General features: G+C 42.9%; 1 protein-coding gene across 1 annotated transcript in view; it reads left to right on the forward strand.

Annotated features, from left to right (window-relative positions):
• The window catches only part of LMBR1 (limb development membrane protein 1), a 251,126-nt gene that overhangs the window by 63,056 nt on the left and 168,879 nt on the right, over positions 1-19,191 (forward strand). The window contains exon 5 of the mRNA XM_073629939.1: positions 7,420-7,523. Coding sequence (XP_073486040.1) covers positions 7,420-7,523 — 104 coding nt within the window. The remainder of the gene's footprint in view (positions 1-7,419; positions 7,524-19,191) is intronic.

Consider the following 19,191-nt stretch of genomic DNA (forward strand, 5'->3'; position numbering starts at 1 on the left):
TGGCAGCGAAGGGTGCGAACAAGCGGAGCTTCCACTTTTGGGTGGAACTCTGCTTTAAGGCATCTGCCCTTATTTTCATTCAATTTTGTTTTATGTGCCTGTCGGTCTGTTGTGTGTGTTGCCTATCCTTCAGTCCTTCAGTTGGACTGCTTTTGGACGTCTCATTCAGATCAGAAGAACTACTGACACTGTTCCTAAATAATAAAGAAGCTATACAAAAAAAACAAAAACATATTTTTGTATTTTCCATACAATCTATTTCTTGAAGTTCAACTCCAGGAAACGTGAAATTGTTCTATCTAGGGGAGTGTAAAAAGCATGTTTACATACCCGATCCTCCACGTCCCCAGCGTATGGCTCTCCCTCATTCTCCAGCAGTGGACTGTTCTCAGCACTCACGTGTTTGGTGCAGGGCTATGGACCGTGCATTGGTTCTGATTTATTTTTAAGATCGTTACACATGTCATTTGTAGGGGGAGAAATAGGCTGATATTAGTATGCTGGAAGTGTGAAGGGTCATACTTGGCTGACCACCGGATTTTTTTTTTTGCCAGTGTCTGAATCATCATAAAGGCAGCAATATAACCCAAACATATCAGAATAAATCATAATTCTGTGTCCCTTTTTATCAAACAGATTTTTTGGTCTGGTTACTATGGGCAGTAACCTTTAAGGTGGCAGAAAGTATCATTTGCCAGCATGGGAGCTTTAAAAAATAAACAGTGGGTTCTGTTCAGAGACACGTTTTGCAAAGTGACTTTCAGCAAAGCACACTTCAGATTAATCACCCAAGAAATCTGCTATCTCTGATCTTTGGCTTTAAATCTTGGATGACATCCAGGCAGAAGCCTAAAATATTAAATATTTTCATTATGGGCCGCCAATGATTCTATTTCTGGATCCAATCTCATGCTAGGGACACACATTTTATGAATGCTGTGACAAAGGCGTGTTCGAAATCCCCTACAGAACATGAAATAAAATTGATAAATTAGCTTAGTAAGATTATGGAGAAAAAAACTGGACCTAAAGTGTTAAAAATAAATGAATAAAAGAATGGAAAATGTCAGTGTTGGCCTTAAAAACTATTCATATTCAAGTTAAATGAACTTTGTTTTCTTTAGAAAATGTAAATGTCCTGGCTAAGAGCAGGCAACGCAAGATGCTTACTGTAACTTTTATTAGCCAGAAAGCCTCTTTTTGGGAGCCTCTCATAAAGCTAGGTTCACACCTATGTGTGTGGCTGCAGGTGCGGGAATCGCATCCATCCACAGTGAAAATACGCTGCTAAATGGCACCCCCCACGCATGTAATATCGCAGCGCGTGTGCATGAAATACTGTATTTATTGGCGTATAACACTCACTTTTTCACCATGAAAATTGGGTGCAAATAGTGCGTGCGTGTTATACGCCAATACTTCAGTTTTAGTTGCCTCGGAGGGGACAGGGAGGGGGGGGCAGGACGAGCACCGTCAGATTACATACAGTGAGAATCTCCTGTTTACTTGGCGGCCTCTGTAATAGGAACTCCTGTCTCCTGGGCCACCATTGGACCACTGTTCTGTCTATCATAGGAGATTCTCACTGTATGTAATCTGTCGGCGCTCGTCCCGCCCCCCTCCCTGTCCCCTCTGGGCTGCAGATGGGCATCGATCAGGCTGCACTGATGGCAATGGTGAGGCTGCTGCATTGATGGCAATGGTGAGGCTGCACTGATGTGGACTGATGAGGCTGCATTGATGGCACTTGTGAGGCTGCAGATGGGCATTAATCAGGCTGCATTGATGGCAATGGTGAGGCTGCAGATGGGCGCTGACCCTTATTTTACTTCAAAGTTCCTTATTTAAAATTTAAGTTTTTTTCCTGAAACTTCCCTCTTAAAATGAATGTGCGTGTTATACGCCGATAAATACGGTAGTCAAAATGACAATGCGATTACCCTGCAGTCCGCGTTTTGAAAAAAACAAATACATCCTTTTTCTGCGGGAAACGCAGGCACGTCAGCAGATTGAAATGTGTGGGCTGCCATGCCCGTGCAAATGCGGCCCGCAGAAAGTCACCGATGTGAACCCAGGGCAAATGTGGTTTAACTGTGTTATTAAAAAAAAAAAAAGCCCTGCAAACAGCCATCTGACTGTCCAGTGAGAGTGCTACTTTACTGCAATGTAATGATTGCCATTTAGTCAGGACAAGTTTGGCACCAGTAATAAAGTGAAACTAAATCAGAGAGGTACACAGGCTTTTCTGGCTATTGTGATTCCTGACCTAGGCAGGCCATTTTAAACGTTTAACTAATTAACATATTAGTGACTCGTGGGTAACTTATTAGCTTGTACCACACTGTAGATACTGGGCCTCGTTTATAACAAAGTTTTTTTATTTTTTTTTAGTGCTGTGTCTTTCTCTGAACTGGTACTCTGCTCTTTGCCAAGTTCTGCACTAAGGCATGAACTGGCAAGTGAAGATTCTGAATTCCTGTTTTTAAAGTTTCAGTCATACAGTGAGGGAAAAAAGTATTTGATCCCCTGCTGATTTTGTACATTTGCCCACTGACAAAGATCAGTCTATAAGTTTAATGGTAGGTTTATTTTAACAGTGAGTGACAGAAAAACAACCAAAAATATCAAGAAAAATGAAGTTCAAAAAAGTTATCAATTTGCATTTTAACCACTTCAGCCCCAGAAGATTTGGCTGCTCAATGACCAGGCCATTTTTCCCCCACAAATAGAGCTCTCTTTTGGTGGTATTTCATCTCTGCAATTTTTATTTTTTGCACTATAAACAAAAAAAGAGCGACAACTTTGAAAAAAAATACAATATTTTGTACTTTTTGCTATAATAAATATCCCCAATTTTTTTTTTTTTTAAAAAAAGCAAATTTTTCTCTCAGTTTAGGCCAATATGTATTCTTCTACATATTTTTGGTAATAAAAATCACAATAGGCATATATTGATTGGTTTGCGCAAAAGTTATAGCGACTACAAAATAGGGGATAGATTTATGGCATTTTTTATTATAATTATTATTATTATTATTATTGTTTTACTAGTAATGGTGGCAATCTGCGATTTTTATCGTGACTGCGACATTATGGCAGACACATTGGACACTTTTGACACATTTTTGGGATGATTGACAATTATCCAGCAATCAGTGCTATAAAAATGCATCGATTACTGTATAAATGTCACTGGCAGGGAAGGGGTTAACACTAGGGGGCGATCAATGGGTTAACTGTAGGGGGAGGGAACTGACTATAGGAGATGACAGATCGTGGTTCCTAGCTATTAGGAACTCACGATCTGCATCTCCTCTCAGAACAGAACAGGGATCGCGACCACCAGTCACGAGCATCGGCACCCCGCGCGCCTGCTATTCCGCTTAAAGGAGCCGACGTACAGCTACAATGGCTCGTGGGATCGCGCCGACCTGCCACAGTATGACGGCAGTTGGTCAGCAAGTGGTTAATGAGTGAAATAAGTATTTGATCCCCTATCAATCAGCAAGGTTTCTGGCTCCTAGGTGACTTCTATACAGGTAACGAGCTGAGATTAGGAGCACTCTCTTAAAGAGAGTGCTCCTAATCTCAGCTCATTACCTGTGTAAAAGACACCTGTCCATAGAAGCAATCAATCACATTCCAATCTCTTCACCATGGCCAAGACCAAAGAGCTGTTCAAGGATGTCAGGGACAAGATTGTAGACCTACACAAGGCTGAAATGGGCTACAAGACCATCACCAAGCAGCTTGGTGAGAGGGTGACAACACTTGGTGCGATTATTCACAAATGGAAGAAACACAAAATAACTGTCAATCTCCCTCGGTCTGGGGCTCCGTGCAAGATCTCACCTTGTGTAGTTTCAATGATCCTGAGAGCGCTGAGGTATCAGCCTAGAACTTCATAGGAGAATCTTGTCAATGATCTCAAGGCAGATTGGACCATAGTCACCAAGAAAACAATTGCTAACACACTACTCCGTAAAGGACTGAAATCCTGCAGCGCCTGCAAGTTCCCCCTGCTCAAGAAAGCACATGTACAGGCCCGCCTGAAGTCTGCTAATGAACATCTGAATGATTCAGAGGAGAACTGGGGGAAAGTGTTGTGGTCAGATGAGACCAAAATCAAGTTCTTTGGCATCAAATCAACTTGTCGTGTTTGGAGGAGGAGGAATGCTGCCTATGACCCCAGAACACCATCCCCACCGTCAAACATGGAGGTGGAAACATTAGTCTTTGAGGGTGTTTTTCTGCTAAGGGGACAGAACAACTTCACTGCATCAAAGGGACGATGGACAGGGCCATGTACCATCAAATCTTGGGTAAGAACCTCCTTCCCTCAGCCAGGGCATTGAAAATGGGTCATGGATGGGTATTCCAGCACGACCGTGACCAAAAACACACGGCCAAGGCAACAAAGGAGTGGCTCAATAAGAAGCACATTAAGGTCCTGGAGTGGCCAGTCTCCAGACCTTAATCCCATAGAAAATATGTGGAGGTAGCTGAAGGTTCAAGTTACCAAACGTCTGCCTCGAAACCTTAATGATTTGGAGAGGTTCTGCAAAGAGGAGTGGGAGGACAAAATCTCTCCTGAGATGTGTGCAAACCTGATGGCCGACTACAAGAAACGTCCGATCTCTGATTGCCAACAAGGGTTTTGCCTCCAAGTACTAAGTCATGTTTTGTGAAGGGGTCAAATACTTATTTCACTTACTTAAAATGCAAATTAATTTATAACTTTTTTAAAATGCATTTTTCTGGATTTTTATTAACTGTTATGCTGTCTCTCACTGTTAAAATAAAATAAACCTACCATTTAAAATTATAGACTGATCATTTCTTTATCAGTGGGCAAACGTACAAAATCAGCAGGGGATCAAGTAGTTTTTTCCCCGCACTGTATATATGGAAGCTCACCCTTATGACTATGGCTTCTAGAGGTCTCTCAGATTTTAATTTAGGCTGGCCATTTACATGGTCGAATTTCGAAAGAATTTTCTTTTGAAAAATCAGAAAATGTGCGTTTTTGTGATCCGATGGTGCCACCATTGATTTCGAAATTCGGCCAACCAAGCCTTCAATTTCACCTCATGTTGCTACACACAAAAATTTTCGTGGCTGGGAATTTTCTTTTCTTGCACATGCGCATTTCTTTTTCGATTAAGTTTCTTGCACGATTCTCCCATCATTGATTAGAAAATCCGTTCATTTTTCAAAACATTTCCAACATGTGCGATTACTCAAATTTGATTGCTAGCACGAAAATCGGCTGTTGCTGCAGCCCACTAATGGTGCGAAATACGAACGAAAATTGTTAGATAAGATTTTCGAAAGAAAATTCTTTCGAAATTCGACCCATGTATGGCCTGCCTACTAAGTACGTGTTTGTTTCAGCTGCTCTACAGAGTTCATGCTGTACACAGGCCTGGATAAATCCTGATGGTGTGTCAGACAAATGAAGCTGGCTGCTGCATTTCGGAGTCAATAAAAATACATGTTCTTGGCTCATCACACGTGGAATGAATGGACTCATCGAAACATGTGGTTTTCCTCAGCCATAGTTTTATTTACTGTAGGTGAGATGTACTAAAACTGGTGCACACAGAATCTGGTGCATTGTAATCAATCAGCTTCTAACTATATCCTGGTCAGTTAAGCCCTGGTTCACATTGATGCTACTTTGAAATCCTGCTACTTTATGTGAAGTAGCAGGATTTCAAAGTAGCAGGTCACCGCGATTTCAGGTGCTACTTTGGTTGACATCTGTGCCACTTCATGCACAGATGTCTATGCAAGTCGCACCTGAAATCACAAAAAATAGTGCAGGGACCTTTTTTCAAATCGGTGCGGCACTGCAAAGTTGGAGTCGCACCGATTTGAACGGTTTCATTCCCGACAATAGGGTGTGATTTGTCATGTTTTTGACAAGTCGTACCAGTGTGAACTGTGGTTAAAACCTAGATAGAAGTTAATTGATTACAGCTGAACCAGATTCTGTCTGCACCAGTTTTAGTAAATCTCCCCCAGTATGTTTTACATAAAAGTATGCTTTTGCTTTAAAGCTGAACTCCAGGCATAATATATTCCTTAAAAGCCAACAAGGTAAAAAATCCACTTTGTGTGGACCAAATGCTTTTGTAGACCTAGTTATTACCTTGTAAAAGTACCAGTGACATCATATCCTGTAGAAAGAGCAGAGCTCTGGGAGGGACTCCAGCAGGCTCACCCACTAAAGGCTGCCTTCAGAAAACTACAGGAAGGGGCAAATACAAGACCAGTCACCCTGTACAAGGGGATAGAGCAGCAGTGATCGGTCTTTATTACAGCAAGCTCCTGCACAGAGTCAGTTTCATGCTGGATTACTGCACAGATTTGGAAGAAATACACAAAGCACACCAAGATGAAAGTAGAAATACACCCGCAATATTTGCTTACAACAAAGTTCAGCTTTAACCACTTCATCCCCGGAAGGTTTTACCCCCTTCATGACCGGGCCATTTTTTGCGATACGGCACTGCGTTTTTACCTGACAATTGCGCGGTTCTGTGACGCTGTACCCAAACAAAATTGATGTCCTTTTTTGTCCCCACAAGTAGAGCCTTCTTTTGGTGGTATTTGCTCACCTCTGCGGGTTTTTTTTTTGCGCTATGAACAAAAATAAAACTTTTTTTTTTTTTTTTACTTTCTGCTATGAAACCTACCCAATAAAAAATGTAAAAAAAAAAATTTCTTCATCAATTTAGGCCAATTTGTATTCTTCTACATATTGTTAGTAAAAAAATCCCAAGAAGCGTATATTGATTGGTTTGCGCAAAAGTTATTGCGTCTACTAACTATGGGATATTTTTATGGCATTTTTATTTCTTTAATTTTTTTATTAGTAATGGCGGCGATAAGCGATTTTTAGCAGAACTGCAACGTTGCAGCGGACCAATCCGACACCTAACTGACACTTGACACATTTTTTGCGAACCAGTGACCAGTGCTAAAAATATGCACTGTTTCTGTACTAATTTCACTGGCAGGGAAGTGGTTAACACCAGGGGCGATACAAGGGTTAAGTATGTCCCTAGGGGGTTCCTTTCTAACTGTGTGGGGGATGGAATCACTGGATGAACAGAGGGATCCGTGTTCCTGCTTAGGAGGAACACAAGATCTCTATGTCCATCCCTGACAGGATGGCAATCTGTAAGGGTTTACATCAGCAGACGCCGTCCTGTCTCTCTGGGGAGCGATCGCGGGTGGCTTCCCCCTCTGGCCTATTGCACAAAATAACGTACAGGTATGTAGTTTCACACAGTAGTGCCAACCTGCCGAAGTATATTTACTGCGGCCGGTCGGCAAGTGGTTAAATAATCTGTTTTGTATACTCAAATTTTTTTTATTGTCAGTTAATAACAGTATTATTTGAAATTGCAGGTCTCTGGAATCTCGTTTCCCTTTTCTCCAATCTGTGTCTTTTTGTGCTGATGCCATTTGCTTTCTTCTTTCTTGAATCTGAAGGCTTCGCTGGACTGAAAAAGGTATTTCTTTTTACTGTATCTTCATAAAGCATAATTTCCAAACCCCGATCTTCAGAGAGCACTTAGGCCTGGATTATGTCAACCCTTTCTTGTACATTTTAGCCAAGAATTTGAACCTTCTATATTTGTCTAGAAGGTAAATGTTGTAACCAAAGGCACAACATTAATAAGTTCTAATGTCCTCTTGCCCCCCTGGAAGCATGTTGGTGCACCCACCAGACTGCAATCCAGTGCTCTCCTGAGAGTTAAGACTACTTTCTTTCTTGTCCATTGAGGGATACAGGACGTTTTGTATTCTCAGTTTTTTAAAAAAAACTGCTGTCTACTAGAGGATTGGACACTGGCAAACAACTACATAACATGAAGGACCTTCATGAAAGATTTCGGGGACTTTATGGTAAAGTTTTTTTAAATTTATTGCAAGTTTTCTCAACTGAAGACAAACAAATCCTGGAATACAATTCAATTAATACTGCACTTCTCAATATAATTATTAATTAAAGTAAATTAATTAGTAAAATTTAAATTAAATATTAAAGAAATATGCATTTCTGCCACTAAGGGGCACTGCAGGGGAAAGGCTCCAGTTTAGTTTGCTGGTGGGCTCCATCTTGTACCTCCTACAATTGGGTGATTGTTGGGATACAGTAGTTAAAGATTTCTGTCCTCCCAGGCCTTCATTGACAGGTAAGAGAGTACATTTGTCTGACAAGTTATCTTTTTTTTTTTAACCTTTGAATGATTCTTATTCGCGTTCTCTACCATCACAGCATAATGTTCCCCTATAGTCTGCTCGGTAAATTGGTATTGTGCAAAGAAATATTATTTTCCAAATGTTACAAGGATGACAAAAAACATCCTTGCATGCCAGAGGCGCCCTAAATACATTAAATACTTTATGGAATTTAATGATGAGAACCATAATAAAAGTGCGAGGAGCTTTTCCCTCCAGAGTTCTCATTCCAGAAACACTCTTCCTGTTGCTTCTGGATCATCACAAAGTGTTTCTTCACCAGCATATCTTCGGGTAAGCAAATACACAATCCCTTCTTTTATAAACAAATGACACCTGAAAATCAGGAGAACATTCATAAATCTCTTGCAAAAGCAAAATATGTTTCTGGATCAGCATTGTCAATAACTGAACATGCATACAGGCAGGAAGCGTTTACTGTATTATGAGGGAAAGGGGGTGGTTATATGTTCTCATGAATAGTTGAAATGTTCTTAACATATACAGTCTTTTGCTATTCCATTTTGTAATAAAAAAAAGTTAAAAAGCAAGTTTTAGTTAATTTACTGAATAAGCTGTACTTTTATTTCAAGAAAAATACTTTTATATACACTGCATTTCACATTACCAGTGTAACAAAGTGACTTTCAGTTTGTAAAACGACTTTTTTCAATTTTTCCAACATTTCCATTTTTTCTAGAAAAAAACAGGGAAAAAGTTTATTTTTTTTTTTTCCCCCATGGCTTCAACATTTTTGGAAATTTTATACCTTTAGTCCTAGGAGGATTGGATTTTTTTTAATCTGCTCTTCCGAGAAAAGCTTAGCATTTTGCTATCTACCGTTTTTTAAAATGATTATTTAATCAAGGTTCCTGCTACATTGCTGCTGTGCTCGTTTCTATATGCAGCTATCCGGACTGGCCTTTCCGAAGCTTTAGCATGCCGTACCTGGACCCTACTAGACTAGATATGTGGAACTACTTGTTTTGGGGCCTTTGGGCACCATTTTTGGGCTTTTCAGATGTGTGTGTGTGTGTGTGTGTGTGTACTGTTAAAAGTTAACAGCATAGTGCTTTCCGGGTCCAAAGCTGTGAAGTACTTTACTCTCTGAAGCAGACCAAGCATTTGGAGCAGCTTTGTTACCGCTGGGCGCCTTTTAAGCTTCCTGCTTTCCATTGGCCTTGCTATAGAAGGAGAAAATGCAGAGGGCTTGAGCACTAACATGATCCTCTAGGTGAAGTGTCCTGCTCACGCTCTGCACTCTCTTCCTTACCATTCAGCATCGAAGAAGAACCTACCCACTGTTGCTCCGTATTTCAAGAGTCACATTAAAATTAAACCTGATTCATGAAATCTGAGCTGGGCACATATACCTGCAGTGTTTTCTTATCTCTCTGCAAAACCCTAAGTCCCTTGGCTTTCTCCCGCTCCGTTCCTCTGTTGTCAGCATGATAATGTCTGACAAGTTCTTCGTCTCCTGTGATAAAATCAGGCTGAATTTTGTGTCAGTGTGAGTGCTATAAAGCCACCTGACCCCAAGCTTTCTACCCAAACAGCTGGGTTCATGAGTATCTGAGGCCTAGCCTTGTACTCTGAGTTACATTGCATTCCACCTTACAGTTTAGGATGTCTGATGCACCGTCCCACTGTACCAGGTACCTCCAGTTCATACTTAACTTATAGTTTTGGTGCTGCCTCCATTGTGCCACCTGATGTGCCTAACACTGATGGCTTGGACTTTTGCCCTCTGCTAGAGTCAGACACCTGTCTTCTTTAGCTCATTTGGGGCTTTCTGCCTCCTCTTCTCTTTTCAGGGAGGACTTTACTGCGGTCATGCAGAATTTTATGGGCCAAACAGCACTAATGATCAATGACTCTAACTGCAAAGGCCATAAGCACTCTACAGCACCCTGCATAATATCTCTGATCTGCCTGTAGCTTTAGTGGCCTCAGCTGCCTAGACTCTCTAATGCTTGGTCTCTCTTGTGGAGTCAGTCTTCTGCCATTACTCCTAAACTTAAAGCGGAGTTCCACCCAAAAATGGAACTTCCACTTTAAGTACTCATGACCCCCTGACATGCCTCATTTGGCATGTCGTTTTTTTTTTTTTGTGGGGGGGGGGGTACCTGGTTTTGACAGGTACCTAGCTCCCACTTCCTCACCTGGTGCCGCGGCGCCGAGCGGAAGTTCACCTCTCCTCCCTCCCTGCAATCTCCTGGGACATGTCACAGGGCCCAGAAGATTGCCTAGCCATTCAAGACAGCGCGACTCACGCAATGCGCAGTGCGCACTTGGCTGTGAAGCCGCAAGCTGTTACAGCCGGGCGCCCACACTTGCAATGCCGGTGCCCTGGAGAGGAGGGAGAGAGGAGCAAGGCTTCAGGCGGTCACATCGCTGGACTGTGGGACAGGTGAGTGTCTGTTTATTAAAAGTCAGCAGCTACACTTTTTTTTGTAGCTGCTGCCTTTTAAATAGGTGGAACTCCGCTTTAAGGAGACTGTTTCAGCTCCTATTGATGCAGTACTTTCCATATGAGTAGTTGACAAACACAAAGAGAGCGCACCAGCCTAGAGCATTACCTTTTTATATAAAATGTATTATATAAGAGAGCAAATGTAATGCTCCCAAACCAATGTATATAAGAAGACCTATGTGGCTCCCATCTGTTATCCTTGGAAGTTTGTGCAGTGGATCTTAGCATTTCCGTTCCTTGGTTTTTGTTGATGAGCATGTATAACATTTGCCATTTTATATAATTAATAAATGGTAAATAAAGGTAATGCGCTAGGCTGGTGCGCTCTCTTTGTGTTTGTTCACTACTTGTGCTCTACTAGTGTATTAGGACTTCCCCAGTCTTTGGAGGGCAGCAAGGCGAGTTGCTTACCTATGGATTGAAAGTGAAACAGAAACGATGAGTCATTTGAATTCTGGACGCCATACTCAAGCTCAGGAGGTTGTTTCTCCTGTCTTTCCCTGAGTCTCATGTCGGTGAACATAAGGAGAGTCCTTTGGTTAAACTGTTAAGCCACAGAGTCCCCATGCCCTTTTGAGGGACAATGCCTCTTTGAGGATGCCCTCATCACAGGTGTCAATAGTACCCGTCTTCCTCCACAAAAGAAACCAGGAGCTCATTCTGGGAAGACACTCCCATTGATGGAGACTAAGAAGATCCCCGTTTATTACTCCCAAGGCCTCAACCTCCAATTCCAAACCCAAATCTGGCACCCAATCCACCCACAATTCTTGAACTTCCAAGTCCTCCAAAGACTCAGATAAATCTTTTTCGTAGTAAGGAGGCTTTGCCACTTTTCCAAAGTGGGAAGCCGTTGTGAACACCTGGACAGCCTGCATCTCAGATGCTTGGGTACTGGAAGTAGTTTAGGGGGCTACGAGCTAGAGTTTCACTCCTACCACCCTCCCTGGTTTGTTACTTTTAGCCTTCCAGTGTCCCTGCGCAGATTAGCAGATCTCCATACAGCCCTGGCAGGTCATGTACAGCAGGTTGTCATTACCCCAGTCTCTGTAGCAGATTATTGTGAGGGGTTCTACTCCCATCTCTTCAGTTCCCAGACCAAAAAGTTTGCCATCCACCCAAGCTCAGATCCCAAAACCTGAAATGTTTTATTTGGGCCCAGAAACTCTGCATGGAATTCACTAGGTCTGTCATAGCTTCCCTTTATCTGGGGGACTTTTGGCCTCTAGGAGAATCAAGGATACATATCTGCATGTCCCAATTTTTCTCTTTCAAATTATTTTATTGGTTTTTTGCAGGGAAATACAGAGTACAATTGAGAGATTGTACGTCGTGCAACGACGTAGAGTATAACTTGAAATAAAAACAAAGAATATGCAAACAGAGAATATACGTAATATTCAGCAGCTCGTCATCGGCTAGAGCGCGTTCAAATAATCATAGGTATAACACTTCACTGAACTATGGTTGTTGTGTTTTGCAATTGGGGTTCCTTCCCCCCCGCAGCACCCCTATTGGGATCTCTTTGTACTGCAAAGGGAGAGTGGCCCCTCTTGAACTTTGTGAAGCGCAGGCAGTTTCAATTGTGGTGATGTGCTGAGTTTCTGTAGGATTCGAGATTAATGTCGCGCGGGTAAGACTTGGCAAACATGTTGCTCGGTCAAGAAGGTCTAGGGTTGAGTTAGGGAATCTGGGCCTTGGGTGCAGCATTGGTCCAGTTAGTCCAGGGCGACCATTGTTTACTGGCTTGTGTGGCGCGACCATTACTGGTGGCCACCGTCATTTCATAGCTAAAGTGGAGTGAAACCAGGTCAATGGTTTGTTTTATGTTTGGGGGTATGTCGGACTTCCAATTCCTTGTTATATTGAGTCTGGAGGCTAAGAGAATATGGGTTATTGTGTGTCTGAGAGGTCCAGGTATGTCTCCTATGGTTAAATTCAGGAGCGCCAGTTCCGGTGAGGGTGGGATATGACATTTTGTGATGTTGGCTACCAATTCAAACGTATCTAACCATAATTTTCTGATGAGGGGGCATGCCCAAAAAATATGGAACATGTCTCCTCTAGATGTTTTGCATCTCCAGCATGTCGCGGGAGTGTGGGAGTGGAAGGCAGCTAACTTTACTGGGGTTAGGTACCAGCGGAGCGAGATTTTTTGAGTTAGTTCCCAAAGTGATGAGCATTGGGTTGCTGAGTAGGTGGACTTGAGAGCTAGTTGCCATTGCGCGTCAGAGAAGGTAGTGTTAAGATCTTTTTCCCATTGCCAATGGGGGACCAACTTATTAAAGGATCTTTTCCCTTGAAGCAGGGTGTAGAAGTAGGATATACCTTTGGGCTTTGGATTGGGGTTTGTAAGGAAGTGCCAGGATTTTTGAGGTATATTGTAAAGGGGGCGAGGAAGTTTACTTAGGCAGTGGTGTATACGAAGGAATGTAAATCTTTCTCCGTCAGGCAGATCGTATTCTTTTTGTAGTTGGGAAAAGGATTTAATTTGATTTCCTTGTAAAAGGAGGTGTATTGAGTGTATTCCATTGTTGGACCATTTGGTGAGTCTGAGATCAGGTGACAGATAGTGTAGTGACTCCAAGGGTATGTGGAGGTGAGTGTTGGGGGGGGTGCATTCTGAGAGGGCGAGCATTTTCCCCCAAGCGTAGACTGAGGCCTTCATGGTCGGGGAGATAGAGGGTGAGATATAAGAGCCCAAAGGGGTGCTCATTAACCAGTTTTTTAAGTTTGGGCGTGCAAGTGAGAGATTTTCCATCTGGGCCCATAGGGATTGAGTAGTGGGTTGGAACCACTCTGGAAGTTGTGCGAGTATGGCCGCTAGGTAGTAGTCCCTTAAATCTATGGATCCTGTGCCCCCCGCCAATCTGTGTTTAATTAATTTGGCGTGTGCACATCTGGGTTTTTTCCCGCTCCAGAGAAACTTGGAGAAAATTGCTTGGAGAGATTTGAAGAACGAGACGGGAATTGGGATTGGTAGTGTTCGGAAGTAGTACAGTATCTGAGGTAGGCATGTCATCTTAAAGGCTGCTAGCCTCCCCGACCATGAGAGCTCATGTTTCGTGATTTGTTGTGAGTCAGTTTTGATTTTGTGAAGGAGTGGGAGGAAGTTAGATGAGTATAAATTCTTTGTCGTTTTCGGGAGTTGGATTTCCAGGTATGTGATTTCCTTGTCTGCCCATGTGAAGGAGTATTGTGCCTGAAGTAGATTCTTAGTGGTGGCATCTAGATTGATGTCAAGGATGGAAGATTTGGATGTGTTTAATTTATAGTACGATACTCTACTGAACCAATTTAATGTGGTTTGTACTTCTGCCAGGGAGGTTGTGGGATTAGTGAGTATTAAGATCACATCGTCTGCAAAGAGACTGATTTTGTGGGTGACGGGGCCAATTTGTATCCCGGATATCTTAGTGTTGGATCTTATATGTTGTGCTAGAGGTTCCATTAATAAGTTGAAGATGAGTGGGGACAGGGGACAACCTTGGCGTGTTCCATTTGTGATTGGGAATGGTTTTGAGAGCATACCTTCTGTGAATACTTGGGCCGAGGGGGTTGTATACATAGCTAATATAGCTCTAAGGATGTGGTCTCTGAAGCCAAATTTCTGAAGGACCAATTCTAGGTAGTTCCAGTGAACCCTGTCGAACGCCTTCTCTGCATCCAGGGACAGGAGCAGAGAAGGCGTTCCGGTGGATTCTGCGTGGTGTATCAAGTTGATCATTCTTCTGGTTGCATCTGGTGCCTGTCTTCCTTTGGTGAATCCTGTCTGGTCCCTATGTATGAGGGTGGATATAATATCTAAAAGGCGTGTGGCGATTGTCTTAGCGTAGATTTTCAGGTCAAGGTTGAGAAGGGATATTGGTCTAAAGTTTTTGGGGGAGTCCGGGTCTTTCCCTGGTTTGGGAATCGTAACAATCAGTGCATTCAGGAAATCATTCGGCATATTGGAAGAGGAGGCAGCGTTGTTAAATAGCTCAGTAATATGTGGGACTATCTGTGGGGCATATTGTTTGTAGTATTCGGCTGTTAGGCCGTCCGGACCTGGGGCTTTGCATGTCCCAATTTTTCAAGCGCATGAGCAATTCCTTTGCTCTGGGCCCTCTTCTCTTCCTGTTTGTGACTTTGCCTTTTGGCCTATCTTCTGAACCTCAGGTGCTTACCAAGGTGCTGGTCCCTGTGCTTGCTTTACTGCACTCTCTCAACATCCTCCATTGAGATATTTAGACGATGAGGAAACAATCGGTGCAGGTTCTGGTAAAAAAAAACCTAGCTTTGACTGTCCAGATTTTGCAGAGGTTCAGCTAGGTCCTGATCTTCTAGAAATCGGCACTGGAATATCTGGGTCTAATCCCAGACACAGCTAAAGCCAGAGTTTTCTTCACTAGCAGAAACATCAAACACTCTTCTTTCAGACTCTTTAGTCCAGGAGTTGCCTGACTCTTGCTTTTGCATGAGAGTCCTGAGGCTGATGGCAACCTCCTTTTAGAGAGAGTCTCATTTTCCCAAATCCACTCTAGACTCTTACAATGCAAGAGTCTGTTGAGGGACATTTCAATCCAATCATTGCACAGACTACTTTGTCTTACACTGAAGTCCAGCATGTCCCTGGCTTGGTGGCTCATAAACCCTTTTATTGCGGTTGGCACATTCCTGTCTTCTGGAAGATCCTCATGATGGATGCCAGCCTGGGTTCAATGCCAAGGACTTGGAGGAATCTTTTCTCTCAATCAACTTTCTGGGACTTCAGGCAGTTTGGCTATTCCTAGAATGCTGGACCTCCCAGCAGGTGGATCCTCTGATCCACATTCAGTTAAACGCCATGGTAGTGCAGTAGGTGGATGTGCTGACCTGGTAAGACTCTAGGAAGAGGTTTCCTGGGCACAGCTGGATTGTCAGAATCTTCTGTCCCAAGGACCAATTTGCCATGTTGCTTCACAGTCGCTGGCTTTAACGGCACGGCTGTGACCAGGACATTTCTGAGTCTGTGATTACTGCCATGCTCAGGGCTATGAAATGTACATTCTGCAAAGTCCATCATTGGGCATAGAAGGCATACGTCACTTGGTGTGAGTCTTGGGGCCTCCACCCCACCAGTTTCTTTTTTTTTCTACATTGGGGTCTGCAGTGTGTGGTTGTCGTCACTCTCAAAGGGTTATGTTTCTGCCCTTTCTATTCACACAGTTTGAACTCATTAGACACACTCTCTTCTCAACTCTCACCCACAAGGTATTTTTTTTTCTTGTAGCTATCATCTCTGTAAGGTCAGTGCCTGAACTGGCAGCTTTAAACTGCCTTTTTACCTCAACAAGGCATTGTTTTTCCAATTCTCCTTCTGGCTAATTCCACTCCATTGTTTGATGTTGTTTGGGCTGTGTGAGTCTATCTTTTAGTCACTGCTTCTTTGAGAAAGACAGGTTCCCCTTTCGACTTCCTGAAAGGGTTGCATCAGCTTCTTGTTCACCCTCTCTAGGTGGTTTAAACAAACCATCATTAAAGTGGTTTTTAAATGCATTATTAGAAGTCTATGCCAGCCCCTCTATTAGAGGCTGGCATAGCACACTGTGTAAGTTGTATTTAAAAACTAGCAGTGTAAATACTGAATATCAGCTGTCTTCAGGCCGGTCTCGTCACTCGCAGCCGCTTTCCAGCTCTAATAGATGTCTTCTGTGGGAGGGGCTGTGATCTCCCTCTAACGTCAGAGGGAGATTACGTGGCCGCTCGTCTCCTCCGCAGAAGCCACCCATCGGAGCTGGAAAGGGGCCGCTAGTCACGTGACCGGCCTGTAGACAGCTGATATTCAGTATTTACACTGCTCGTTTTTAAATACGACTTACACATTGTGCTATGCCAGCCTCTAATAGTGAGGCTGGCATTGACAAATTTAAGTTTTTAATATTAAAATAATAGAGGCGGGGGGTGGGGCAGGACTGGAGACAGACAGAGAGAGCGCTGACAGGGAGGAGGGGGGAGAGAGGAGAGCAGAGAGCAGTCAGCCTACCACAGCGGGAGGCACTTTGACCACGGTGATCAGGGCGGAGCTGCTCTGGTTATCGTGGTCTGTTTAGAGAGGGCATACAGGAAGTGGCACAAGCACTGTGCTGTGTAATCTGCTTTAAGGGACCAGGGACCGGGACCAGATGGCTTGCACCCGAGGGTACTTGGGGAATTCAGTCAAGTAATTGCCAGACCATTGTTCCTAATTTTTACTGACAGTCTGCTGACTGGAATGGTACCAGCTGATTGGAGAAAAGCCAATGTAGCACCAATATTTAAAAAAGGGCCAAAATACATCCCTGGGAATTAGACCAGTTAGCCTAACATCAATAGTATGCAAGCTCTTGGAGGGGATGATAAGGGACTATATACAAGATTTTAGTAATGAAAACAGTTTCATTACCGGTAAACAGCATGGATTCATGAGAATTCGTTCTTGCCAAACCAATCGATTAACCTTCTATGAGGAGGTGAGCTGCCATCTAGATAAAGGAAGACCCGTAGACGGGGTATATCTGGATTTTGCAAAAGCATTTGACACAGTTCCCCATAAACGTTTACTGTAAAAAGTAAGGTCCATTGGCATGGACCATAGGGTAAGGATTAAAAACTGGCTACAAGGGTGAGTTCAGAGGGTGGTGATAAATGGGGAATACTCGGAATGGTCAGGGGTGGGAAGTGGGGTCCCCAAGGGACATATAATCACATACATACCATCCCCACCGTCAAACATGGAGGTGGAAACATACTTTATACTTTAGGGGTGTTTTTCTGCTTAGGGGACAGGACAACTTCACCGCATCAAGGGGACGATGGACGCCCGGGGCCACGTACCGTCAAATCTTGGGTGAACACCTCCTTCCCTCAGCCAGGGCATTGAAAATGGGTTGTGGATGGGTATTTCAGCATGACAGTGACCCAAAACACACGGCCAGGGCAACAAAGGAGTGGTTCAAGAAGAAGCACATTAAGGTCCTGGAGTGGCCTAGCCAGTCTCCAGACCTTAATCCCATAGAAAATATGTGGAGGGAGCTGAGGGTTCGAGTTACCAAACGTCAACCTCGAAACCTTAGTGACTTGGAGAGGATCTGCAGAAAGGAGTGGGACAAAATCCCTCCTGAGATGTGTGCAATTCTGATGGCTAACTACAAGAAACGTATGACCTCTGTGATTCCCAACAAGGGTTTTGCCACCAAGTACTAAGTCATGTTTTGCAAAGGAGTCAAATACTTATTTCACTCATTTAAAATGCAAATCAATTTAGGGTTGAATATGTTTTTATTAGCAGTTTAACAAACAATACAAGGAGCAACGTCTTAAGTTACAGTTTAGTGACAATCACGAGCTAACAAATGTTCTGAGTCAGCCCAATGGGTCTAGCCCACAGCTTGATCCTATCGACATACATTGTATTAAACGCATTGACGACCGTCACTTGGGATTAAGAGTAGTTCCACTGGGAAGAGCTCCGTTGTCCAAAATAAAAGTTGAATACAACAAAGAAAATAATTTTATTTATTTTTTTTAAATAAAAACAAAAAGAGAAAATTGGAAAGTATAGATGAGAGGGGGAAGCGATCAAGGAAGAATGGGAGCAGAAGAAAGGAAAGGGGGAGGAAGGAAAGGGAAGCAGAGGAAGGGAAAAGAGAAGAAAGTCAGAGTAGAGTACAAGGGTTGCTGTGGGGACAAATGTATAAAAAAGGTTGCTAAAGGACAGGGAGGGGTGGGGGGAACCGTGGGTACATGCCCCACTCACCTCATCATTAGATTATATTTTTAGGGTGGTTATACCGGGGTCGGTAGCATATTGGCTAGAGTATCCGAGCGGAGCCAGATGGACCACAACACCTTATATTTGTCAAGGATGCCGTTGTCCAGGGCCAACATCTCCTCCATTCTCATGGTATCGTTCATAATCGAGACCCATCTTGACAGGGGAGGAGTGGTGGTTGTCTTCCAGAATGATGGAATGAGCTGTCTTGCCGAGGACATAAAAAAATGGAGGAGACTCCGTTTCTGTGATGTTTGCAAATCGATTTATAACTTTTTTTTTAAATGCGTTTCTCTGGATTTTTTTTTTTGTTGTTTTTCTGTCTCTCATAGTTAATTTTCAGAATGCTTCTTGGGAACAATAAGCATTTGTAAATTAATTTAATATTATATCAAATTCCTCCACCTTAAATATAAGTTTTAGGCAAATGGCTAAATTCACAGGTGAAGTGACAACCAGCATGTTTTAAAAAAGATCTTTCTTGTCAGACCAACCTGTTGTTCTATGGTGAAGTAAGTGAGAAATTGTATGGTGGAAGTTCAGTGCATATGGTTTCTCTAGATTTTGCTAAAGCATTTGATGCTGTACCTCATAAACATTTAATCCATAAAATAAGGTCTGTTGGAGTCGATTAAATTGTATGTATATGGATAGGAAACTGGTTAGATGAACAGGTGCAGGCAGTAGTGAT

Source organism: Aquarana catesbeiana, linkage group LG05 (genome assembly GCF_042186555.1).
Source record: "Aquarana catesbeiana isolate 2022-GZ linkage group LG05, ASM4218655v1, whole genome shotgun sequence".
In the NCBI taxonomy this organism is placed as follows: Eukaryota; Metazoa; Chordata; class Amphibia; order Anura; family Ranidae; genus Aquarana; species Aquarana catesbeiana.